Below are 27224 nucleotides of genomic sequence, written 5' to 3'. Positions count from 1 at the left end.
ATATGTTTTTGATGTCAATATCATATCTGAAACTCTCTTGGTAGGCCATTGCTCTTAGTTGCTTGGGAGCAGCATTTTCCACCTCACCTCCATCCTTTCAAGTCAAAGAAATGCTTCAGGAAGAAATATCAAAAGGTTTGTCCCTTTTTGATGTATATTGTTTTTTTTTTTTCTGAAAAAAGGTAACTATTATATTAATCAAAAGGGCAAAAAAAGGGGGGGGGGATGCACAAACAGAACAAACAAGACAGCCCTACTAAGAGACACCCCACTTAAGGGGGCAAAGTGTTTGCACTATACAAAAAGGTTCTATCCACCCCAGATTTAGCCAAATGATCCGCAATTGAGTTCAGCTCCCATGGAATCCATATAAATTCACAAAGCAGAGAAGAAGAAACTTCAGAAATTTCATTGAGAAAGTGGCCTAGTCTCCAAGGGCACTTATCTGATTGGAGGCCCAGTTAATAGCATTCCCAGAGTCTCCCTCAATGAGAACAGAGTTAAGCTGAAGCGATCTACCAGTTCTCAGACCAATCACTAATGCTCTGATTTCAGCTTCAGAAGCATCTACTGCACCAGCGGGACTACTGTAAGCCCAAATCACTGAGCCCTCTCTGTTTAGAATTACTCCCCTGATGCCAGCCACCGGAATCTGGCCAGAGATTGCTCTACAGCTGCCATCAATAGAATATACTATTGATGTCTTTTTTTGAAGCTTTATTTATCTCATTTTAGTGAGTAGGTTGTTACATAATCTGCATGGGGGTGTTAGTTATTTTAATTTGCCATTTTATATATAATAAAACTGAGTGGGTCAGCAATTAGTATTTCCTGTTTGTCCAATTGTTTCTCCCTTCTCTTTTTCTCTTCTCTCTCACTGTCATTCTAGCAAGTCAGCAGTTTTGTAGCCTGTATAGGGGTTTAGTTATTGGCATTGCAGCTTTCTTTTTGATATATAATTGCACTTAAGTTTGATCGTTCATCTTTTCTACAATTCTTCACAGAGCAGTATTTGTTTCATTGCCCTAGGGAATTGATGTAGGGTTTCTCAAGGGAGGTAGAACCTTTCGCCTCCTATCTTCTTGTTTTCTTTTGCAACAACCACAATGATTGGCTGTTAAGTGTTCATGGATAGTGAAGGTGTTCTCTTCTCAAAGAGGATATCCATGAGAAGAGATTAGACCTAGTTAAGTTGGGTGACCAAGATTTGTTGATGATGGTAATTGGTATGTGGTGCTTTGAAGGTATGCATCTGTGCTTACTTTGGTGAGTTGTGTATCATGCATTTAGAGTGGAATTTGAACCTATGCCTTTTCAAGTGCATCAAGTGTTGAGGCTTGGAAGTGGAAATTGAACCTACACTCTTTTATGTTTCACTAATTTGTGTATGTGAAGTATGTTTGATTCTAGGGAACCCTTTATCTTTTCCTTTCCCCCATTTCATTGCCTATTTCATGTTCACTCATTTCACAACCCACAAACAGTTCGATTTTTGAATGGTAGACCTAATTTTGGATTTTTTTTTTGTTTAAAGGATGAAAATGAATAGAGGGACATCATTGTATTCAGTGTTTTAAAAGCGCAAGGGCCAATTTGTGCCTGAGGTGCAAGGCGAGTGCGCCTTTAAAACTAAAAAATAAAAAAAAAGTCATAAAATTTAAAAACAAATGCCAAAAAATTAAAAAAAAATGCAAAAAAATTAAAAAAATGCAAAAAATATTAAACAAAATGTTAATATAAAATATAAACTTAAATTTTAAAATAAATGTTTTAAAAACCTATTATTTAAAATTAAAATACATAAACATAACATGTAAAGCATATTCAAATGAAAATTTAAAAATAAAAGCAAACATATAAAGCATTTTCAAGCATCTAAAACCCACAATCTCTTTTTCTTCTTAATTGCATTGCTTCCAGTAGCTAATGTGAATTAAAACATATTGCATTCTTGATTCTATAAGTCGCCTTTGTACCACACCCCTCAAGGTAAGCCCAAACAAGTCTATGTTAAGTTCTGAAATTCTTATTTCTCACATAAATAATGATTTTATAAATTTCATTGCCTTTTAAGAAGATATTTTACTGCAATGAATGAATGAACAACATTAACAAATAAGGGGTTCTCGGAGCCTAATGTTGTTCATTAATTCATTGCAATAAAATATCTTCTTAAAAGGCAATGAAAGTTATAAAATCATTATTTTTTATGTGAGAAATAAGAATTTCAGACCCTAACATAGACTTGTTCAGGCTTGCCTTGAGGGGTGTGGTCGGGGTTCGGGGGCGGAGCCCCCTGGCCCAGCTGGTATACTCAAAAAACAGCAAAAAAGTGCAAACATTTAAAAAGGTTGTGCGCCTTTTGAAAGGGGTGCGCCTAGGACTTGGGTGAGGTGCATATCCCAAAATGTGCCTCGCTTGTGCGCCTTTTAAATCACTAATTGGATTCTTGCAAAAATCATCTGTTTTCTAATGGAAAATGTTTGACAGGGGGCTCTTTGGAGGTAGCAAAAAGTTAGGGTAAGTTTAAGACTTAGTCCCTATTCATTTTTCGGATTTTGAAAGGGGAGGGGGAAGTCTGTCAATGGGATTTTGCTTCCCATTGATTGCTTTTTCCATGTCCGTTTTTCATGTTCATGTAGGACCCACAGAAAAATCACTTCCCTTAGGTATCACTTATCCAGGTAAGTGATACTCATCTCCCAGTGGGTAAGTAACTTTCCCACCTGGTGGAAAAGTTGACAAAACGTGTTGGGACAGTTTTGTTCATTCCAACAATGACTTTTTATGATAAAAGAGTCATTGTATAATGTACTTGAGAATCAAAAAAACACAGGTAAGTGCTTCCCAGGTAACACTTGCCCCGGTAAGTGAACTTACCCAGACAAATAGCTTTTTGAAAAATGAATGAAGCCTTAAGAGGAAGTCAGAAAAGTGAAGGGGTGTTTAAGATAATAGCCCTTAGTATAATGTGTGTTAAACTGTAATAGGGACAACTCTGTCATTGTTTTGTTACTTAGATAATGAATGAATCGAAGAGACAGATATGATGCATGAGTGTTTTTTACCTTTTTCCTGAATTCCTGTCATTTACTCATGTTTTCTCCCTACTCTTCATTCACTTCTCTCAACTCTTTCCAATGAGGCCTCTTGTATCTATCCTGTTTAGACAAGAGGGAAATAATGTGGGTGGATATATGGCTAATATCGTAGGGGCTAAGGCATAGTGTCTCCATCGGATGGAAAATTCTCCATTTTCCCTCTGAGTGGCAGAAAGTCCTTGTGATCACAGTCAATGGACAGAATACCTGTCTTTCTAAAACTCACGGATTTTCATTTATCAAGAGTTTTAGAAGCTTCAATACCTATGCTATAATTGTATACATGGTTGATTTCACTGTTTAGTATGATGCAAGAAACTTGTACATTCCAGGTTTTCTTGATGGTGAAGGGAAGAAAGGTGTCCTCTTGGCTATGCTTAAATTTTCTGAACGAGACATGCATCCAACGGTCAGCTTTGAGGCTCTCCAGGTGATTTGTGATAATCATTGTTAACAATCAGTTTTACTTATAGTTGTCTAGCTTGAGTTGCTTTTTTTTGTTCTACTTCTAGTTTTGTTTTGGGTGTCTCCTGGTGATTAAGATATAATCAGGTTTGCTTACAATGTGTAGCTCAACTCAGCTTTTTTGTTATTCACTTGTAGTCTTCTAGTTGTATTTTCTGCAGTTTTTTTATTCTGTAATCAAAGTTTTATTAATTAAAGGGATGTAGAGAAAAATAATAACTGTTCAATTTACTGTGCACTTCCCTCTGCACGCAAAACAGGCTACCAATTAAATACAAACATTGGAAAAAGCATTGACCTCTTTGAGTGCAAGAGGCCATTGTTTTAAAAGGCTTACACCTTAGGGAGAGGCAGAAGAAATCTGCATCCAGGCTATTGCTTCATGGGTGTATGTGTTGGGGAGAGGCACAAGGAAGAGAGGGTGGATTATGTTGGAGATGCACCAGAGTGGCAACCATTTAGGCATGTGAAGAAAGAAATACATGGATTTTCAAAGATTAAGAAGAAAAGAGGCACTTATTGAGTACATTAGGTGAACCCTTTGAGTATTTTCTTGCCATTCTTTACTGATGATATTCTTTGTAACTGGGGGCAAGTGACAGGTTCTTTGAAAAAAGACAGTAGTGAAACAGCTTTGGCATCCATTCCTTAGAGGTGCTATAAAGTATAAATCCCAACTCTGTTAGCAGCAGCATGGGTAACCTCTAACCTGGGACACTTGAGTAGGTGGTGTATTGAGCGATGAGTATGTAGCTATGGAGGCAGAGCTGTAAGGCCCAATAGGTGTCAGGGATTCCATAAATGCAGAACTGTTAGTTGTTTTTCATTTGAAAAACAAATGGATATCGCTAGATTGATCATTGAAGGTGACTCCAAGGTAGTGATCAGCTGGTTAAATCATGAAGAGAAGGCTATGTGAACCTACAGACAAGAATTCAGGGAAATCAAATGATTGATTAGGAATCTAGAAACTACCATCGAATGGGTACAGAGATTGCCCAATAGCATGGCTGATTTTTTCCTCAAACAGGGGGTAAACAGGAATCACATGTTTTGGGCTGTCTTGTAAAATTAATTTTTATGGGGGATGGATAGTAAATACTAGTCTGTCATTGAGTTGTTTAATATTCTATAAATACACATTTTCTGTTTATAAGTTATAAATAATGAAATTACAGTTATTGGAAAAGCTGTTTTTTTAATCAAAAAATGTTTCGAAAGGTGTGATCACATTTACAAAAGAGATGGTAAGGATTGTCAGAGGCAGAGGAAGAGATGGAGGGATATGAGTTGGGCTATCTAGGGGCACTGGAAATTCTGATCTCATTTGTTTGGTGTTGAGTGGGTTGCCTTGGAGAGGGTTATAATTTCTTCAGAGGGGAGCTGTGGGTGTAGGATTTTGGTTTCTCTTTATCATACAGGATATGCAAGGATTGCTTTTTGTCCATTTCTATATCTGCTAGTGGCTTCTAATTTCTTGAGCCTTAAAATTCTTTCTGTAATTATGCATCTTTTAATGCAATTTAAAAAGAGTTGTGAGAAATGAAACTTGGTTGGAGTGAAGGTTTGTGTTCAATTCAAAGGTTTTGATTGAGGTTGATTTCTTATTGCCCATTCAATGTATCACCTTTTCTTTTCATTTCTGTTGATAAAATTTTATTGTACTAAATATTTTTTACATGAAGCTGACTTTGGCCTAAATCACTGCATTCCATTACTTCTCAAAAAAAAAAAAAAAAATCACTGCATTCTATTCTTTCTTTCCGTTTGACCCAATTTCTCCGTATCTGTTCACACCCACAGGTTGTTTAATGAAATAATGAACTCCTATTAATTCTAATTATTGTTTTTTTATCAGCAAAGGAAATTCAAAATTTATTAAAATAGGAAATCAAGTTAAAATGTCAGACTGTTCCAACAGTCCCCAAATAGAAATGGTTTACATTTAGCCCAAAACTAATGCTGCCTATTATTCCCCTGTTTTTCTAGCACATCTGCCTTCCCATTAGCAGTTCTTCTAACCCAATTAATTGTAGTGTTGAATTCCCTTGGTAAATAATCTATCTCCTTGAATGCTTGGTTGTATTCCCAAGGTGTTGAATTACTTCTCCTTGTTCAAGATATGACCAGTTTTGAGTCCCCTTCCACTTCCAAGTTCCGGATTCCAAGCTGTTTCACTAGCCTTGGTCCTTGCAACAATCCCAGCAGTTTAGCTCCAACTGAATCACCTACTCCAATTGGTCCTGAGAACATGGCCACCACCATACCTGAGGGATCTCTGATCACACTCTCACCTCCTATACCTGCTCTCTGCAGATTGCCGAAAGAGCTGCTACTGAATTCAGTTTTAATTTATCATCTGCTAGGGGTTTTCCATACCATGCTCACCCTATCTTTTCCTCTTTCTGTTTGCACCACTTCTGACCATGTTCTTACTATATCATTTACTGAGAAAATTCAAAAGATCTCTAGTGTTTTTTACCTAGCGTGCAGTTCTAATTTTATACCTTCTATCATATCCTCCTTTGATATGCTTTTCTCATTGGAAATTATCTGGTTTCTTTCTTCCCGAACAGTCCACACAACTGCTGCCCTTACTTCCCTCCACATAATTCTCCCTCTCTTTTTTGGTTGCCTCAGGAAGTTGCGACTGAATGGGCATACCACATCTTGAGGAGTAACCCACCTGCAACCAAAGAGAGAGCAGTAGTACTCCCAAACGCAAAGCACAATGGGACAGGAGATCGGTAAATGGGAGATGGTTTAATCACTAGCTTTGCATATAATGCACATACTAGTGGGGACCTGTGCGATACACGGGAAAATCTGAAAGATTTAATAATTTTATTTACTATTAATTAATATTAAATTAATAATCAAAATTTATTGTTAATTAACTAAAAGTATTCAAAGTTATTGTTAATATCTAAAATTTTAATAATTGTATTTTCATTTAGTGTCGATTTATAGAAAATAATTATTGTTAATTTAGTATGAACAAACATTTTTTAATAAATTTAGTTTTATTAATAATTTATAGTAATTTTAATAATTGTTATTATTTTTAAATGAAATTTTGATTAACTTTAAATAAATAAAAATAATTACAAAAGCTAATATTTTTATTAATTTCACTAATAATTAACAATTATATAGGAATGACAACGGGGTGGGTTCAGGGTGGGGCACCCCATCCCTACCCGTACCCCATAGTTAAGACACTCTACCTCATCCCCGCCCCGCCACAGTGTCAGGCGGGTTCAAGGCAAGGCAACCACTCCTTAATGTCAGGCGAGTTCAGGGGCAAGGCACCCCACTCCTCATCAAGGATGGGGAATCCTTGAATTTCCCCGCCCCGTCCTTAGTATTGGGCGGGTTCAAGTAGAGTTGAAAATGGGGTGTGTTGGGCAAAGCCTTGGGTCAGGCCGAGCCGTGGACCAAGCCAAGCTATGAAAGGTCCATTTTTAAAAAAGATTGAAAAAGACGTTTAAATTTTTATTTCATATGATTTTTGATGTATACGATTGTTTATATATACAATTAAACCTATTCATGGGCCATGTAGCCCGACGTCCCGACCCAACCTAACCCGCTATTTTTCAGAGCTCGGGCTTTCTCAAATAAACCCGGTTCGATACTACTACATATATAAAAGAGTACTTATGTTATTATATATGACATAAGTACTCTTTTATATATGTAATAGTATCGAGACGGGCTTTCTCAAATAAGCCCGGCTCGATACTATTACATATATACTTATATATATACTTCTTAAATTATTAATAAATATCAATTTACTATTAGGAAATATAAATTAGTTTATTAATTTATTAAATTATTACTAAATTAATATAATATTAGTTTATAAAAGTCTACTTAAAATAAGACAGTTTGTGTATAGGTCGGGCTTTGGGCTTTATATAAGAGCTAAGCTCGAGCTCAAGATCTAGGCCCGGGGGTCGGTTCAGGCTCGGGCTCGGACTTGCACATTTTTTGTTGATAAAGAGGCTTGTGTTAATTATAAAACTATGATTTTTTACAAATTAAAAAATTTATTTAATTCTAGTCCAATATAAAAAAATATATAACATTTCTATATATTTTAATATAAAATTTGTTATTTAAATATTATATACCATATATGCATATAGCTTCCAAGTTGAGCTTATTAGGGGTTGTTTAGCTTGGACCCTATCCGCTAAAGCCATCATTGGATTCCAAAAGTTTGATACCCAATTAGACTTCTAATTTGATTATCCCTAATAATGTCTGGGCATGGTGCATATCTCAACTAGACATAACTCAAAAGAAAATAGTTGCTTGAGCCTGCAAATTTATAGATCTAATCGGGTTAGGTTAAGTTGTAAACAATTTGTTACTTTTTATTATTGATTATTAAAATATTGTAATTATTAAATTACTGTATTTATTTAAAATACAATAGTTTTTGGAAATTATCATATTTTCAGAAATATTGTTAATTTCTTGGCTAAAACTAATTAAATATAATCTTTTGGTAATTAAATACAACTTTTTGGTAATTAATTGTAATTTCTACTATTTATAGCTTAAATTATAATTACTGTTAATTACAGTTTAAAAATAATTATTGTTAAATATATTACTATTAATAATTAAAATACATTATTTTTTTCATTATTATTCAGTATTTTTTCTATAAAATAAAATTAATTTATTTTTTAATTATTTTTAGTATTTTAATTAAGCTTTAGGTTTTTCAGAATTTTTGGATTTTTAATTATTTTTTGGTGTTTTTTCATTATCACTCAGTAATTTTTGAATATGAGTATTTTTCAATAATTTTTAGAATTTTCATCATTTATTTTTGCATATTAGTCACTATAAAATTAATTTGCATTTTCTTTCAGTAAAAATAAATTAAATAAATAAATAAATACTATAGTTAATAAAAAATACAGCTAGGTTTCAATATTTTTCAATAATTTCTAGCTTGGGTATTTTTATAATAAATTTTGGTATTTTTAATAATAAAATACTATTAATTGTACTTTTTTATTATTTTCAGTAAATACCCTTATTAATATAATTTTCAGTATTTTAATTGTTTAGGTTTTTCAGAATTTTTCGAATTTTTTATTAATTGTTGGTATTTTAAAACTATCCATTAATATTTTTTATTAGCGTTCATTAAGGCCTCAACTCATAAGTTATCTAATAATATTATTAAAACTATCAATTATTATTTTTATATTTAAATTTCTTATTTTTATTAGCGTTTATTAAGTTGGGTTTTTATGTGGAATTGAAACACATTTTTAATATTTACTAAGTTTTGTTAATATTTATTTTTAGTGAAAGTTTAGTGGATTTTTAAATTAATAATTTTTTGATTGTTTAACCTGAACCTATTTATATTATTTGATTCATATCATGGTTTTCAAAACCGGACTGGATCGGAAAAAACGAGAACCAGTCAGGTGATCTGTTCAGTTTTACCTCAGAACCGTTATTTTGCCAAAAAACGATGATTTGGTTAGCAAACCTCTGACCGGGTGGTCAAACCGTTTGAACCATCCAATGGTTTTGGCCATTTTTATTTTTTTATTTTTTTGTCAGAATGAGCCATCTGTTCGCTTCTAATGGTCTAACCGTTCGACCCGGGAATCAGACCTCTGATTGGTTCGTTGTTCGGTTCAGTTTTTAAAACCTTGATTTATATTATTACTATTTTCTCTTTCTCTCTCTCTCTCTCTCTCTCTCTCTCTTTTAAATGTAATAATAACATGCATTAAAATAGGAGGCCTTAGAAAACCCAAAGGTCTCTCTCTCTCTTTCTTAAATGTCTTTTTTAAATGCAATAATAACATGCATTAAAATAAGAGGCTCTGGAAAACCCAAAGGTCTCTCTCTAATAGTGTGCAACTTTATTAATCTAATCAAGATAAGCAATGATAACTGTTTTATATTTTTAAAACAAAAGAAAATAAGAAAAAATGCAAAAAATGGAGAAAATAGATAAATAGCTTTCTCAAAGGAGAGACATGCTGACATGGAGTATTGGATGCAGTAGTTTTATTTCGATGTTTTTTTGATTTTGTGGCTGTATTGTTTGGATGTAATTCTGTTACATCTCTTTCGTATATCCTTCCCGTTTTGTTAGTAATGAAAGTAACCTTTTCCTCACAAAACAAAATAAAAGTTTTATTTGGATGGTGATCAATGAATTTTCTCACAGATGATTCATTGTAGTCTAAAAAGCTATGCTATTTTCTGAATCTGACTTTTTTTTTTTGAGAAAAAGTAAGGTAATTGTAGTAATGAGTATAACTGTAAACATAACAGCTATTGGTCCACAAAACTCTCCATGTACAGCTAGTAACTATACAGAAAAGCCAACAAAAAACTGGTCTCTCCGGAATAATTCTGTTACATCTCTTTCGTATATCCTTCCCGTTTTTGTTAGTAATGAAAGTAACCTTTTCCTCACAAAACAAAATAAAAGTTTTATTTTGATGGCGATCAATGAATTTTCTCACAGATGATTCATTGTAGTCTAAAAAGCTCTGCTATTTTCTGAATCTGACTCTTTTTTTTTTTTTTTTGAGAAAAAGTAAGGTAATTGTAGTAATGAGTATAACTGTAAACGTAACAGCTATCGGTCCACAAAACGCTCCACGTACAGCCAGTAACTATACAGAAAAGCCAACAAAAAACTGGTCTCTCCGGAATAAATACAAGAGACAACCAACTAAATCAAGTAAACAAAAAGCCCAGATCGAAATACTGATGATGAGGGATATGCTTAAAAGAGTCCTTGGCTGACAGCCAGGAATGTATAGTAGCCATTGCCCGAACCACCAACTCATCTAAGGAGCAGCTCTGGCCTTCAAAAATCCTACTATTTCTTTCTTTCAACAGGACCCAACACACCACATGAGGGATCATACACCACAGCACCTTACCCCTGTTGCTTAAGCCCGTCAACTTTCAAGAGAAGAGCAAGTCAGCTAGAGATTTGAGAAAGCACCACCTGACATTTAACAGGGAGCAGAAATGGTTGAACAGCAAATGGGATACAAGGGCTTTGGGATGGTCCGTGGTGCTTGGGGGGAGACTTCAATGTAATCTGATTTACGAATGAATCAAATACTCCCCAACAGGTAACCAGCATGTGGAGATTCAATGATTTTATTAATAACTGTGAATTAAAAGAACTCCCAATGCTGCAAGCTCTCTATACTTGGTCCAACTTTCAGGAGACACCAACCTGCTCCAAATTAGATAGATTCCTCTTCACTGAAAGCTGGGAAAATAAGTGGGCGGACTTGATAACTAGGGCTTTACCGAGAGTCACTTCTGACCATTTCCCCATTGGCTTAGGACAAGAACCCTTTGGGCAAGGACCCCGACCTTTTAGGTTTGAGAACATGTGGCTGACTCACCCGGATTTCGTGAAGAAGGTTGAGGAATGGTGGAGAGAAGACCCAAGGGGGGTGAAGTGGAAAGGGGTAAGATTCCACAAAAAACTTAAAAGATTGCGAGTACATGTGAAGGAGTGGAATAGGGAGCATTTTGGGAGAATATAAGAAAGGAAATATTTTCTGTTGACCCAAATAGAGGAATTGGATGCGAAGGAATCTCAAAGAACCATAAGCCCTCAGGAGAGAGATCGGAGATGGGAACTAAAAAGAGAGTTAGATGAAGTTGTTTTGAGAGAAGAATTTTCTTGGAGGCAGAAGTCTAGATGTAAATGGATTAAAGAAGGAGATGAGAAGACTAAATTCTTTCATAACCTAGCCAATGGAAGGAGAAGGAAAAACCTAGTGTCCAAACTGGAAGTGGATGGAATAGTCTTTGATACCCAAGAGAGGATAGCCAACTGTTTTGTTGAGCACTTCAAATCCATTTTGAGGAGACCCCTAAGACCTAGTGTGGAGTTGGAAGGCGTTACCTGGTAGAGGCTTCTAGAAGAGAGTAGAAGCCAGCTGGAAAGGAATTTTGAGGAGGAAAAATCAGAAAAGCCATTTTTTCAATGGATAGGTCAAAAGCAACAGGGCCAGATGGGTTTACAATGGCTTTTTTCCAAGACTGTTGGGACGTAGTCAAAGAAGGTTTAATTGAGGTCTTTAAGGAATTTGAGGATAACCCAGTGATGAGTCGTGGAATTAATGCTACTTTTTTAGCTTTAATTCCCAAGAAGAAAGAGGCCAAGCATCCGAAGGATTTTAGACCTATTAGTTTGGTGACTAGTGTTTACAAGATTGTGGCTAAGGTCTTATCTTTGAGGATAAAAAAGGTGCTTCCTTGTCTTATCAGCCAAGCGCAAGAAGCTTTTGTTCAGAGGAGACAAATTGTAGATCAGATTTTAATAGCAAATGAATGTGTGGAGGAGATGAGGAGATCATTGTGTCAAGGTTTTGTTTGCAAACATGATCTTGAAAAGGCCTATGACTTGGTGGATTGGGGATTCTTACTATTTGTGCTAAGAAAGTGTGGGTTTGGGGATAAATGGTGCAAATGGGTAAATTGTTGCTTGTCCAATTTCCATTATTCCATCCTAGTCAATGGGGTAGTTAATGATTTTTTCCCAGCTAGTAGGGGTCTTAAACAAGGTGATCCTATGTCACCATTCCTTTTCACTTTAGTTGCCGATGCTTTTAGTAGACTCCTCTCAGAAGTAGATAGAGCCGGATCTCTAAGAGGGTGGAGATTAGGTAGAGGCAGAGTTTCAGTAACCCATCTCCAATTTGCAGACGACATAATAATCTTTTGTGAAGGTTGTGATTTGACGGAGGTAAGGAATCTGAAGGATGTAATAACTCACTTTGAGAGGGCCTCAAATTTAAAAGTAAATTTTGAGAAGAGCTGTGTTGTGGGAGTTCACTTGAATAGAGAGGAGTTGGAGTCAATAAGAGCCTTGCTAGAATGCACCTGCTCTTAGTGGCCCCTATCCTACCTAGGACTTCCTTTAGGTGCAAATCCAAAGGAAAGTAGGTTCTAGAACCCGGTGGTGGAAAGATTCGAAAAAATATTGGCAGCTTGGAAGAGGAACTATATTTCCAAGGGGGGTAGAGTTACTTTGATTAAAGCAACTTTAGCCAACTTGCCTTTATACTTCCTGTCAGTCTTTAGAATTCCTAAAAGGGAGGCAAAGAGGTTGGAAAAACTAATGAGGGATTTCTTATGGGAACCTGGTGAAGAGAAAAAAGATCACTTGATTAGGTGGGAGGTGGTGTGTCGGAGTAAGGAAGAAGGAGGTCTAGGATTAGGGACGTGGTGAGTAAGAACGAGGCTCTTTTAGGTAAGTGGCTTTGGAGGTGGCCCCTGGAGAGGGAGAGGTTGTGGCGTGAAGTAGTGAAAAGTATCCATGGTTGTTTAGAATCAGGTTGGGATGTGGGAGTATCCCGAAAGGGCTTTGCTCACTACACCTTGGAAGGCTATCTCTGGCATTCTCCCTAAGTTCCTCAATTTTGTAAGGTATGATGCTTGCTCTGGAAACTCCATTCTTTTTTGGGAAGATACTTGGGTGAGCTCTCAACCCCTAAAAGACCATTTCCCTTCTTTCTATTCCATCCCCATTTTTAAAAAGAAACCCATTTCTTGGTTCCTTTCCCCCTCGGTTTGCCCTTTGGCCTTAAATTGGGATTTTGGGTTTCGAAGAGGGTTAAGGGATGAAGAATCTCTTTGCGTTTCAGAGCTGTTGTTGCTTCTAGATTCGGTGTGTTTGGACTCCCTAACCACGGTTGGCTCATTCACTTGTGCTTCTTTCTTTAAAGCCCTTTGCTCCAACCCCTCCTCTCAGGTCTTTCCTATTAAAGCGGTATGGTCAAGACTGATTCCCCCCAAAATAGCTGTGTTCTGTTGGGAAGCCTATTATGGTAAGATCAATACTGTGGAAAACTTGCAAAAGAAGAAACCTTTTATGTGCTTGTCCCCTAATCGGTGCTCTCTGTGTAAAGTGAGGGGTGAGGACTGTAACCATTTGCTGGTATCATGCTCTTTCGCTACCAATATTTGGAACTGGGTTGTTTTTTTATTTGGGTGCAGGTGGAATTTGCCCTCTGAAGTAAAGCTGTTGTTCACTTCGGCTGCCTTTAGGAGATTGACAAAAAGAGGGAAGCTAATGTGGAAATGTATTAGAGACGCTACGTTGTGGACTGTACGGGAGGAGAGAAATGCAAGAATATTTCAAGAACAGGAAAGAAGTCTTGCTGAAATCAAGGAATGCATATTTACATGGACTATCTCATGGTTAAAATCTTCACACTTGTTGGCAGATTACTCCTTCGATGACTTGAGGAGAAATTGGGCTGCAGTGTCTGCTACAGTCTCCACCAAGATCAAATCACAAGCTGAATGGATTCCCCCCCGGATGGTGTGGTAAAATTGAATTTTGATGGTAGCTGCCAAGGTAACCCAGGGCCTTGGGGAATAGGTGGGATTCTGAGAGACAAAGACAGCAATATGTTGTCTCTATTTTTAGGACCAGTGCGTGAAGGTGATTCAGTAAGGGCAGAGCTACTAGCGGCGGTACAAAGTATACAGATGGCTAGTCAAATTGGAGTGACCAATCTGCTAGTAGAAGGGGATTCCAAGGTAGTAGTAGTAGGCTGGCTAATCAGCCCAGAAACAGCTTGTTGGGGCTACAGGGATCTGCTAAAGAAAGTTAAATGGATGACAAGGGATATGACTGTTAGGTTTCAGTGGGTCAGAAGATCAGCAAATGCAATGGCTGATTCTTTGGCCAAGCTAGGGGTGTCAAGGGGAGATATTTTTTGGGCTACTTTGTAATTGTGTCTCAGGCCTGGGCAGTTTTGGTGTATATGGTTCAGTCCTAGGGGGGGGGGTAACATCTCGTGCCTCCTCCTAGGCTGATTGTATTTTTGATATCTGATTTAATAAAACTAATTTCATTCATCAAAAAAAAAGAAAAAAGAAAAAAGGTTGAACAGCAAATGAGCAGCCTTACAATGAATAAATAAGTGATCCATAGATTCATCTTCCTCACTGCACATCACACATCTTATGAAGGGCAGCACCAGAACCCTCCTGTTCAACTGCTCCTTATAAAGATATTTACCATGAACTGCTGTCCAGTTCAAGAAGGAGACTTTAGTAGGAATGTGAGGGAACCAAGTATCTTTCCATGGAAAAGCCTGAGACGAACCAGCACTCAGCTTCAAATAAAAGGACTTCACTGAGAAAATCCCATCCCTAGCCCACTTCCAAATTCTGGAATCTTGCTGATTTGGATTCAGTTGATAATCCTGAATTAGTTGGAGCAGCTCTAGCTGATCTGAGACTTCCCAGTCATTGAGATGCCTCCTAATATTTGGACACCAGTGTCCTGAATTTCCATGCCACTCAAACTGATTTGCCACAATCACATCTCTATCTTCTGCTATAAGGAAAAGTGAAGGGAAAGTCTCCATTAGAACAGAACTATTGCACCAAGTGTCTCGCTATAATGTAATCCTGTTTCCATCCCCTAATTCTAGCCTTAGACCTTGGATGAAATTAGGATAAACCTTCTCAATTCCTTTCCAAATTGAGCAGCCAGCAGAAGTGGGTCCAGGCTCAGGATCCCATCCACAGTTTCTAGTTCCATACTTTTCCACAATTAGCCACCTCCAGAGAGCTCGGGGGTTAGAATTGAAGAGCCAAAGTCATCTACCTAGGAGAGCAGTATTTACCTGCCTGAAACTTCTCACACCTAAACCCCCTTCCGAAACAGGTTTGCAAATAGTTTCCCGCTTAACCTGGTGAATCTTCTGCTCACCATTCTTCCCACACCAGAGGAAATTCCTTTATAATTTTTCTAGCCTTTCAGCCACCTGTGCTGGGATTGGAAACAATGATAAAAAGTGAATAGGTGGATTAGCTAGAACACTTCTCAACAAAGTAATCTTAGCTCCCTTCGACAAATACCTGGACTTCCAACCCCCCAGCTTCTTCTCTAGTCTTTCAACCACCGGGTCCCAAATGGACTCGGAGTGGCATTTTGCTCCAACTGGGAGGCCCAGGAACCTGAAAGGGAGCTTCCCCACTTTACAACCGAGCTCCACAGAAAGTTTCTGGATGTTGTTGGCCTCCCCAACTGAGAAAATTTCACTTTTCTGGAAATTCACTCTTAGTCCTGAAATCACCTCGAACCACAACAGAATCACCTGAAGATTAATTAACTGCTCCTTTTCTGCCTGAACAAAGAATAGGGTATCATTTGCATATTGCAATAAATCTGACTTTCTAAACATGTTCCAGTATTCAGGTAGCAGGTGATGGACCACATGCTTGTTTTTTGCTTGCTATTTTTACTGCCAGCAATCGTTGCTTTTACTGTTTGATTTGAAATTAATTATTGGAGAGTAATGCTTTTTTCAATGGTCTTATCTCTTGTTCACATGGAATTCATCTCATGTTATTCTGAGTCTTAATTCTCATAGTATCTTTTTGCAGACCTTGAGATCTGTATCACACAACTACCCAAACATAGTGGCTGAATGTTGGGAACATGTTTCTGCTGTTATCTTTGGATTGTTGGGAGTAGGTGCTCTTGATATTCTTACATCTGATACTCAAATTAGGCCATCCAAACCAGATTTTGGAAGTGGTGTAGGATCACTTGGAGAAAAAATCATTACATGTGCAGTTAAGGTAAACGTTTCAAGGAACAATCTTACTTTGTGTGTATACATACATACTTTGTGTATACATGCAGTTATCAGAAGATGCATTTTATCTAAACATAAGAATCCTTATGTTACATTCTGATTAGGATTAGGAGTAGACATAACCAGACCTGGGTTTTATATATCTCTCATTATTTAGGTACCCAGTTAGTCTGTTTACTCCAGGAATGAACCCACTCTGTATTATGCACCATGAAAAGAATATTTGTTACACAGTACCTATCAGACAGAGGAATACTTTTAGTAGTATCATCCATTTACCCCACCTCCGTGAACATTTTCTTGAGTGGTCATGCGAGGGATATAAATAGTCATTAGATATTTAGATAACTATGACTCTATGAGTTAGGATGATATCCTTAAGGATGAGATAACTGAATTTCTACTTTTCCCTCCTGTTCCATGAACTAATCTTCTTCTGGGATCTTGCTAGTGATATTGACAAAAGGTTAGATTTTTTATTAATTGGTTAGTAGAAATTTTATTTTGAAATGAGAAAAAAGAAGAGATTGTACAAGATTTTTAGTATGCCTTAGAATTGTTAAGCCATTACTGGATGTTTAGTATGCCTTATAGAATTGTTAAGTCATCACTAGATCTTTAGTCCCACTACAAGGTACAAACTGTTCCATTGCATCTCCACATCACCTTTATTCTCTTCTGAGGACTGATAAAAGAACTTTTAAATAAGGTTTCCATGTTATTTGGAGGAGTAGAAAGGAAACAATCCCTAATATTAGATACAAGATGTTATGGGCCCGGGCGTAGGATCTCGTCACGGGTTGGTCCACGGGGAGAACCTCTTGCTTCCCCTTGCGCCTTCCCTTGCGTGCAGACCCTATTGTGGAAAACCGAATGGGTGATTTGTCCAAGAGACCACCCGAACTCTCCTCACTCTTCTCTTGACTGGAAACTCAATGCCTTTATTTCAACTCATAGCTCCTTAAATAGGAGATTACAAAAGGGGGTTCCTTGTTGGATTCGGCTAGGCTAGGGTAATTCCTATCAAACTCAAATTTCTACTTCTAAATAAATTACCTACTTCTAATGGTAACACAACTCCTACTTCTAGTGGCAAACAAAACTCTTACTAAGAAGATAAGATAAGGATAAGGGATAAGGGAAAGTGTAGCTGGCGGTTGGCGAGTAGAGCTGCCGTGGCAGGATAAGTGTGGGCCTACCCTGATGAGCTGTCGTGTGGGCCCCGCTCTACTGCTGATTCCGGGCGGTGCGCGCGTCTCACAGTGCTGCTGCCGCGCGGTGTGTGCTATGCGCTGCCGGGCGGTGCATGCTGCTGTGCGGCTGCTGTGCGTGCTGCTGCCTATGACTGCGCTGCAGCGTGGTGCCGGGCGGTGTGTCCATAACACGAGTGTAGGAGATTTGTAAGTGATATGTAGTTTCACAACTTGCATTATGGAGGAAGCACTTGTGTTGAGAGAGACAACAGTTGGGTCTTCTCCTTTGCAGAGTCTTTTATGTGTTAATTTTTTGGTAGTAAACCTCCCAACAAAATAATCTTGTTTTCTTTTGGGTTGGCCCATTCCAAATTTCCTTAACCTGAATAGCCTATGTGGAGGTGTATGGTATAGTGAGAACCTGAAGTGAATGAAGCACAAGAAAAACTTTGAGAAGAGTTCTCTCTCCAAATACGATGATCCTCTTTGGAGGAGTCAATAAAAGCACCCTTTAGAGAAGGAAGGATATTTGAAGCTTTCAAAACCTCAAAGTCCCTTAGCCTTTTCCTGAGATCCAAGTCCCAAGATATTCCTGATCCAATGTTGGAAGCACAACAAGAGATGGGTCCATTTTTGAAGGATGAAATGGAGTGCAACAAAGAAATTCATTGTTTCAAGGGCCTATCTCCCCACTATAGATCTTCCCAAAACCTTTTGTTCTCTAAGAATACATCATACTGGACATGCTGGAAGAAGGTAGGAAGTAATTTAGAAAAGGCTTTCCAAGGAGAGGCTAAAGAAAGGAGTTTTTTATAATGTTTGGCCAATTGGCAACTCTTACCATGTAAACTTGACATCTTGATAGAAGTAAATAAAGGAGGAATCAACTAACTCAGAATGAAAAGATAAATGACCAAGTTGAGCACATTGAAGCTTTTTATCAACAGACTCAGGTGAGACAGAACTGCATGCAAGTTGACTCTGGTGAAAACTCCTTTGAAGTAGCACATCTAGAAGGTCCATCATATTTGCCTCATGACCACTCTCAAATCATTTTCTTGGAGACTAGATTTTGGAAAACACAACAATCATGAAATAAAGTTATCTAGTAGTTAAGATCTTTGGTAGGATTACTAACAGACAATAGGGTTGTAGTTAAGTTAGGAATATGAAGAACTGAAAGTAGAGTCAAACTATTAGTCACCCTAATACTTCGTTTCCAAGAGATAAGGGCTAAGGATCCATTTGCATTAGAGACTTCATTTCTTCTAGAACACAAGGAATATGATTGAAATAAAGAGCCTATATTGGTGATGTAGTTTGAAGCACTTCAAGTCTTTTATTCAAGAAACACTTTGATTACTTGATGTTGATGTATGATTGGTAGTGGCACAAGTACCCACATGGGCAAGAGCATTAGGTCCACCTCCAGAGGATGTACTTTCCTTTGCACTCTCTAGCGGGCTCAAGGACTTATTGTACTTATTACCAAGCTCTAGCTGTTACATGAATCTTTGAGGAGGTAAGATTAGATGGTATAGGTGCTAGGTTAGACTTATTAGGTGGTGTAGTAGCAACATTTGCATTACCCTTCTTGCTAGTTTTGAATCTATCAGGCTTCAAATGGGGTTGGAGTTTCTAGCAAGATTCCTGTGTATGCTTGGGTTTTTTGCAATACTTACAGGCTACCTCCTAATCCCCTCCTATGCAATCCAAAAGGGTATTTAATATCAGCTTCAGCTTAGCTGTGGCTGCATGTGTAGAGTAATCAAATGATGTTTGTAGCATAAACTTCTACTCTTATCACTATGTACAAAAGAGTAAGCTTGAGATATGCCTCCAAGTGTCAATATGTGTTATTGTGTGATGCCATAGTTTGGGTTCAGGCCAGCCAAGAACTCAAAGAATAACATCCTTCTTAAATTCTGACTGTATAGTTTCATGATGATCAATCTCTTGCCAATATGACCACAAAGTAGAGAAATAAAGTGCAAGAGACATCTGCCTCTATTTTAGAGTGTTCACCTCTAGCCTCAATTGATATGGTCTAGCAGCATCCAATGGTTGAGAGTAGGTCTCACTGTTTCAGATACACTGTCTCATACCTTTTTAGCTGTTTTCATCCATAGATAATTTCCCAACATGGATATTGGGACTTGGGAGTCCAAAGGATCTAAATCTATTGCACTCTCAGTAATATAGCCTAGTTTACCATGTCCATCATTACCAATGCTCATAGACTGAGCCCATTCTACATAGTTTGTATCATCCAATTTAGCTACAATAATCACACCACCATTCTTGGAATCCATAACACTATCCAATACAACTATAGGTTTCATACCCTGCTTCAAATCACTGTTAGTAGGGTCCATTGAATTCATATAACAAATCCAATGATGTTTCTGCACAACAAAGGGTGGATATTCTTGACCTTCAGTCCACAATTTTACAATCACTTACAGCCATGTTTCAAAGTATTGATACACTCAATATGCAGAATTTGTGTATTGAGAGTTTTGTTTGATCAGAAGTATAATTTATTTATTTTTATTTTTTTGTTTAACAAATTGGTAGGGGGACCTGTCACATCATCTATTAGAGTATTATCACTTGAAAAACATCAAAATCTATAATATTATGTGTATCGATGACCAATAGATATTACGTAATATGCTTGGTTAGTGATAAGGGCCATATTGTAATACTTTCAACCTTGAGAACAATATAAAATTGAACAAACAATACTTGAGCACCAACTCTAGACCCCTTTATGGCATTTAATGAATAAAAAATCTGAATTCTCTAATTTCCTTGATTTTTGGGTAGCAATATTTAGGAATTGCTTTTGGCCGTTCAACCAGCCTTGGTACCAAGATAGAGAGGGAGAAACAGGGGTGCTTTCACCAGACACCTTCGAAGCTCCAAAAAAGGTGGTGATCTTAAGAACAACCACATTCTAAGTATCGATATGATACGCCTGGTCCTGTAATGAGCGCATTGTATTGTATCTATTGGTCATTGATATGCTTAATATAGGGACTTCAGGGATTTTGATATTTTTAAGTGATGATAGGTGTTATGACAGGTCCCCTTGTCAATTCGTTAGACAAAAAAATTATACTTTTGTTCGAGGTTCAAAGTATTGATTTAGTATGCCCCATATCCGGCGTATTGTATTGTATCTATTGGTCATCGATACACTTAATTTAGGGACTTTAGAGATTTTGATGTTTTTAAGTGGTAATAGATGTTGTGACCATGGTTCACAACATCAGCAATATTGGTGAAACATTCCCATTTTGCTAGGTGGTGATAGATACATTTTCTGGGAATTTTTTCCAAATATCTCCGATATTTTGCTGATATGTCAATATTCTCAGATTTCACTGATAGACTATATATTTAAGGTTTAAAATTTTAGAATATTATTTGAAACCTTTCAATGTTTGGTTAAAATCATTATAATTCTTTAAAAATATTTTCCTAAAAGAACCACGGGGAATTGGTGATATTTCAGATTTCATTAATAGACTATATATTTAAGGTTCAATTTTTGATATTTCATTAAAATAAGTATAACTTTTGAAAAATATTTTCCTAAAAGAATGATTGGGAATTGGTGATTGAATAATTGACTTACTTTTTTGATATTATTCACTTACTAAGTCACAATAATTCAAAAGAAAAAGTAAAATGCAGATAACTGTAAAAGAGTATTCTTAAATTAATCAAAACAAATAGTAACAAAAAAATGAAACAAAGTCAAAATGGCAAGTAATTAACATTTTTTTTATCAGTGAGCAGGTAATTAACATATGTCAAGTAATTTAATATGTTAATTGTTTAATATGGCAAGTAATTAACATATTAAATTCTCAGTTTTCTCCTATTTGTTTTATAAAGTTCTTTTCTATGATTTTTTGAGCCTTAAATGTCCAATTATATTTATTCTAATGATTCCTTGAAGGTTTAATAATTAATTCCATGTTTCTAGAAATCTTTCTTGATTTTTTAGATTTTTCAAATATTTTAGCGAAATATCTCTGAAATTTCTCCATCTCTACATGGAAAAATGTCCATTGTTATCAAAATGTGAACCATGGATGTCACAGGTCTCCTTGTCAGGTCAGACAAAAGAAATATACTTTTGATCAAATGAAACACTCGATATGCAAATTCAAGAGCATCAGTACTTTGAACCATGCTTTTAGGCAGCAAATAAGCACCTTCTCCAAATATCCTCTAAAAAAAGGCAATATGGGCAAGAATGATCATCCTCTTCAGTCTCTGATGCACACTGCTAACCCTACTTATGCATGGGTTTCACATGCATAGAATGAAGAAGAAAAGTGTTCTGGTACCAACTTGTCTTGAAACAGCAATAATAATCTGAAATAAACAAGAAATTAATGATCAAAGGAAGAGAAAACAGTAGGAAGAAGAAGCTGAAGAAAGGAGAGAAGAATGAATGGAAGAATGCTCCAATTGGAGGAGACATTGTGAGCTGCCACTAACTTTTATGTTAACTTTTGTAACTGATACGAGTAATTACAAATTTACAAGAATGTCCCTAGTTAGGTGGCAGCAATAAAAAAGGAGTTTGGATCAGGTACCAACAACTGGTCACAACAGCCATTGCGGCCGTGCATTAGGAATATCTCCCTTCTCCTCCATGGCGAGATGTTCCCAATGCACCGCTGCAAAGGATGTTGTGACCGGTTGTTTTGGACCTGATCTGAATTCATAAAAAGGAACATAAAATTGCTGAAGGACAATGGCTCAATAACAAAAAAAAGTAATAACATGCCCAACAGAAACATGAAGTAATAAGGAAAGAAGCAGAACTAATAACGCCCATAAAAGTCTAATAAATGCTCGCCCACTTCTCAACGATACATATAGCGTGTGGGGAAAAAAGTTTCCTAATTTAATTGGGTCAAGTAAGAAGCTTCCCTGCACAATCTACCCTTTAACTGCCATATTGAAGGATGATGTGGCACACCCAAACCGTCCACCTGATAATAGTAGATCTGGACTGATGACTGTTTAATCCTCCAGTCCAAGTTGACCCTCATTGGTGTTTTACTCTGGTAATGTTGGTAATTGAAAGTTTAATTTTTAATATAAAATTAACATTAGGGTTAGTTTGAACAGGTGGCAATGGCTTTTTGGCTCAAAATTTACACATTAACAGATATTGACAAAATGAATATGTAGGGCGCTTTTGGGCTCAATCCAGCTTCCACCGTTCCATGTAGAAGATTCCATGGTTATTCAGCCTTTACTGTATGACTTCAATGACTTGACTAGCCTTCTCTCTCTCTCTCTCTCTCTCTCTCTCTCCTGTGTGTGTGTAAGGAGCTATTTTGGCTGGGATTATTCTCTTGTTGTGAGTGGTTATTGTGATATTTCTCAGCATACTTTGAAGTGCTGATTGGAAAGGGCTTCTTGAAAATTTTATGCCTGCTGTTCTTAAGTGTAGTTGCAGGCAAGTCAGTTTTATCCAAGTTTTTATGACCACTGTTAATGGACAACTAACTAAATATGTTAACTCTAATTTCAATGTTGTCTATGAGGAACATTTGTGATATTTCACATTATACATACATTACATACAAAAGCATCCCATATTCTAAAACTTTTCATTTTTCCAAGGTTTTGGATGAATGTCTTCGTGCAATATCTGGTTTTAAAGGAACTGAAGACCTGCTGGGTGATAGATTAGAGACCCCATTCATGTCTGATTGCACAAGGACAAAAAGAATTTCATCGGCTCCAAAATTTGGACTTGAATGTCTTGAAGTCTCGAAAGGAAATTTGACAGAAAATTCCTCTGGAAGTAAGCAGTGGTGTGAGGCACTTGAGAAGCATCTACCTCTGATTTTATTTCACAGTTCCCCAATGGTTTGTGAAAGTGCCTGTTGCAGCTATTATTTGCTATTATCTCATATCTTGTAAATAAGTTCAGAAATTTGTTGTCCTATTACCTGCTTTCTTTTTGTCCTGGTACATGCTCTAAGCTTCCAAGACGATATAAAAACAATTCACCTTTTTGAAGGTGGTTGTTTAATTGTTTGTCTTGCAACTTGCACAGCCTTGCATTGTTGTCATAGTCATCATGTACTGAACTTTATCATAGTTATTTGGGGCTGATTACATTAAATTCCTGTTTTGACATTTAAAAGATATATATGCACATGCATTGCTATGTTTATGCTGTCATTTCTATGTTTGACAATTATTCACATTGTTTCCTAACATACCACAAGCAGATAATGTCCTCAGGAGATGTGAAGTTCATTTGGTGAGTAGATAGGTACAAGTATAATCAGTACAGGCATCCCTAAGAGAGGTGTGAGATATGACCTCTCCCATCAAAATGAAAAAGTCACAGTTACAAATGTGCCCAATACAATTGATCCCTGTTCACTCCTTTCTTGGCAAGAGTATTGACAAAGGCATTTTTGGTCCTCACCCATTGGTGGCCCTTATCTCTCAATGCTCCCCCAACTCCAAAGGGGCCTGGGTTACCTTGACTGCTACCATCAAAATTCAGTTTATCAAATGCTTCTGGAGGGGGCTTCCACACTGAGATTACTTTTTTCCTTCTTGGAAGAGCTCCTTGCCGCTACATACCCGTTCCTCCAAAGGCCATCAAATGAACATTGTGAAAAGATATCTAGAGTTTTCAACCAGTGAGTAACCTTAGTCATCAAACATTTTTGCACCACTTCCTTGTTTTTTTCCTTCTCTAGGAAGAACCTTACATTCTTTCCTTTCCAAATGGTCCAAACCAAAGCTGCTATTATGCATCTCCACATAAGCTTTCTCCTTTTCTTAGGCAAAACAAAAGTAGTTAGATCAAAGAGACCATTTACCTCCATTTGGCAAGTTCCTTTTGCACTCAAAATAGAGATGATCTTTTTCTTCGTTTTTGAAAAGTGTTGACCTTTTTGGGACACACTTCCCAATAGAAAGCACCAATTTTGAGGGCCATAAATTTTAGATCTTTTCATGGGTCGGGCTTCGGGCCCGGTTTTCCACTGTATTGGGCTTGGGCTGCAGACTGGGCCCATTCAAATTTTGGCAAAATCCAAGCTCGAGCCTGGCCCATGAAGAGGTCCAATCAGTTTACACCATATATCATTAGTGTGGAAAACATTGGGGGGGGGGGGGAGCGACAGAAGCTGTAAAAAAGAAGCACAATATAAAACACAGTTGAAAGACGTAGGTGTGGTGTGGATTATGAAAGAGGAGGCACAAGAAGGAAGGAGAGAAAGCTGGGTTAAATTAAGCTGAGTTGTGTGGACCTTTTTACTTAGTGTTCCATGAAGATAATTAGTTGGAATGTGAGGGGTTTGGGGAGTTTGAGAAAAAGAAGTGTAATTGGGGAAGTCCTTAGGAAAGAGAAACCGACCATTTTCTTAATTCAAGAGTCAAAGCTGACAGAGGTGGATAGAAGATGGGTGAGGAGTGTTTGGTCAGCTAGAGGGTTAAGTTGGGTGTTTACACAATCATGGGGAGCATCAAGAGGCATCGTTACAATATGGAGGAATGAAGAGATGGATTGTACTGAAGAACTAATTGGCAATTTTACAGTAACAATCAAGTTGAGAAGGAAAGAGGATGGTTTTGAGTGGGCCTTAACCAATGTCTATGGACCCAACTCGTATAGGGAGAGGGATGATTTTTGGTATGAGCTTGCAGCCATAAGGGGTCTGTGGAATGGACCGTGGTGTTTGGGGGGTGATTTCAATGTCATAAGATTCCTAAATGAGACTACCAATTCAAATCATAGCGTCACCTCTAGCATGAGAAAGTTCAACCTTTTTGTGGACTCATATGAATTTAGAGAGCTACCTATGTTGCAAGCAAACTTCACTTGGTCTAATTTCCAAGAAGAACCCGTGTTGTAAATTAGATAGATTCTTATTCTCTTCAGATTTTGAATTTGCATGGAGGGGACTAGTAGTGAGGGCTCTCCCTAGACCTACCTCAGACCATTGTCCAGTTAGGTTATCCCAAGAAAACATAGGAGGGGGGGCCATGTCCTTTCCGGTTTGAGAACATGTGGTTGCTTCGTCCTGATTTTATAAAAAAGGTTCAACTGTGGTGGGAAGAAGACCAAGTGGAATTTAGGTGGAAAGGGTAAAAGTTTTATAAAAAGCTTCAGGCCCTAAAAGCTAGAACCAAAGCTTGGAATAAGGAGGAATTTGTAAGGGTGGATTGCTAATAGGATTCAAGAAATTGTTGGAGGTGAGGCAGAGGAGATTGACAGTAGGAGAGAGGGAAGAGCGTTGGAAGCTGAAACAGGAATTGCAGGAAATCATAAGGAAAGAGGAGATAAGTTGGAGACAAAAATCTAGGTGTAAGTGGCTGAACGAGGCCAGGAGGGAGACGAGAATACCAATTTTTTTCATACCTTAGCAAATGGAAGGAAGAGGAAGAATTTTGTGGGGAGGTTGGAATGGAATGGGGAAGTGATTACAAGTGAGGAGGAGATATCAAGAACCTTTGTGGAGCATTTCAAATCAATTTATGACAGCCCAAGAAGAGAGAGAATAAATTCTTGACCTTGATTGGCTACCTGGGATTAGGGTTTTGATGGATCAACTAGAAAAGAATTTTGAAGTCCAAGAAATAAAAGATGCTATTTTTTCAATGGAAAGATCTAAAGCCCTAGGCCCCGATGGTTTCATGATGGCCTTTTACCAAGATTGCTAGGATATTATAGGTGGTGATTTAATGGAGGTCTTCTTGGAATTCTTTGAGAGAGGTAAGATAAATTCGGGTGCCAATGCTACTTTCATAGCTTTGATTCCTAAAAAGATAAAATGCAAGCCACCCAAAGGATTTTAGGCCCATAAGCCTAATTGGGAGTATGTATAAGGTAATCTCAAAGGTCTTGGCAGAAAGAATAAAAAAGGTACTACCATCCTTGATATCTCCGAACCAAGGGGTGTTTGTGTCAGGAAGACAATTTATTGATCAGATTCTTATTGCTAATGAATTTGTTAATTATAGAAAAAGGCAAGGAGAAAAGAGTCTTATTTGCAAACTGGATTTGGAGAAGGCCTATGGTTTGGTGGACTGGGACTTTTTACTGGAAGTATTGAGCATCAAAGGATTTGGAGAAAGGTGGTGCATGTGGGTTAAGGGTTGTATCTCTTAATGTCACTACTCCATTCTAGTAAATGGGGTAGCCAAGGATTTCTTCTTGGTAAAGAGAGGTTTAAGACAAGGGGACCCTCTTTCTCCTTTCCTTTTCACCTTGATAGTTGATGTGTTGAGTGTCTAGATTACTAGAGCCGATGCTAGAAATTTGCTTAGAGGGTGGAGAGTAGGGAGGGAGGAAATAGTTGTAACCCACCTTCAATTTGCTGATGACTTGATTCTCTGTTGTGAAGGAGATCCAGAGGAGTTGGAAAATTTAAAGGTCTTGGTAGAAAATTTTGAAAAGGTCTCCAACTTGAGAGTAAATTGGAATAAAAGTTGTGTAGTTGGAATTAATAGGCAAGAAGTTCAGGTGGCATCGTTGGCTAGATTTCTAGGTTGTGAGGTAAGTGATTGGCCTCTTAAGTATTTAGGCTTACCTTTGGGAGGAAACTCGAGGTCAGTTAGCTTTTAGTACCCAGTCTTGGAAAGATTCTGAAAAAGACTATCGGGTTGGAAAAGGAACTACATCTCTTTAGGGGTAGAATCACTCTAATTAAGTCAACACTAGCAAATTTGCCAGTGTATTTTTTGTCTACCTTCAAATTGCCTATTAAGATTGCAAACCAAATTGAAAAAATAATGAGAAATTT

General features: G+C 37.3%; 1 protein-coding gene across 8 annotated transcripts in view; it reads left to right on the top strand.

Moving 5' to 3' along the window:
• Positions 1–27224, top strand: part of LOC148864245 (ARM repeat superfamily protein) — a 101316-nt gene that overhangs the window by 28650 nt on the left and 45442 nt on the right. For 5 of the 8 annotated variants that reach the window (XR_016110233.1, XR_016110232.1, XR_016110231.1 and 2 more), the window contains exons 13-16: positions 45–135; positions 3434–3531; positions 16008–16205; positions 23074–23322. Coding sequence is in view for 4 of the 8 variants with exons in the window: in XM_088979421.1 (XP_088835547.1) it covers positions 45–135; positions 3434–3531; positions 16008–16205; positions 23074–23322 (636 nt within the window). In the remaining 4 variants the exon portion in view is untranslated. The remainder of the gene's footprint in view (positions 1–44; positions 136–3433; positions 3532–16007; positions 16206–23073; positions 23323–27224) is intronic. The other 3 variants (XR_016110234.1, XM_088979422.1, XM_088979424.1) reach the window with 2 other exon arrangements.

The sequence above is a fragment of the Nelumbo lutea genome, chromosome 3, assembly GCF_056320005.1.
Source record: "Nelumbo lutea isolate HS-2025 chromosome 3, American lotus-T2T, whole genome shotgun sequence".
Taxonomy (NCBI): Eukaryota; Viridiplantae; Streptophyta; class Magnoliopsida; order Proteales; family Nelumbonaceae; genus Nelumbo; species Nelumbo lutea.
The sequence above is the reverse complement of the archived record's forward strand: the minus strand, read 5'-3'. Positions and strand labels throughout refer to the sequence as shown.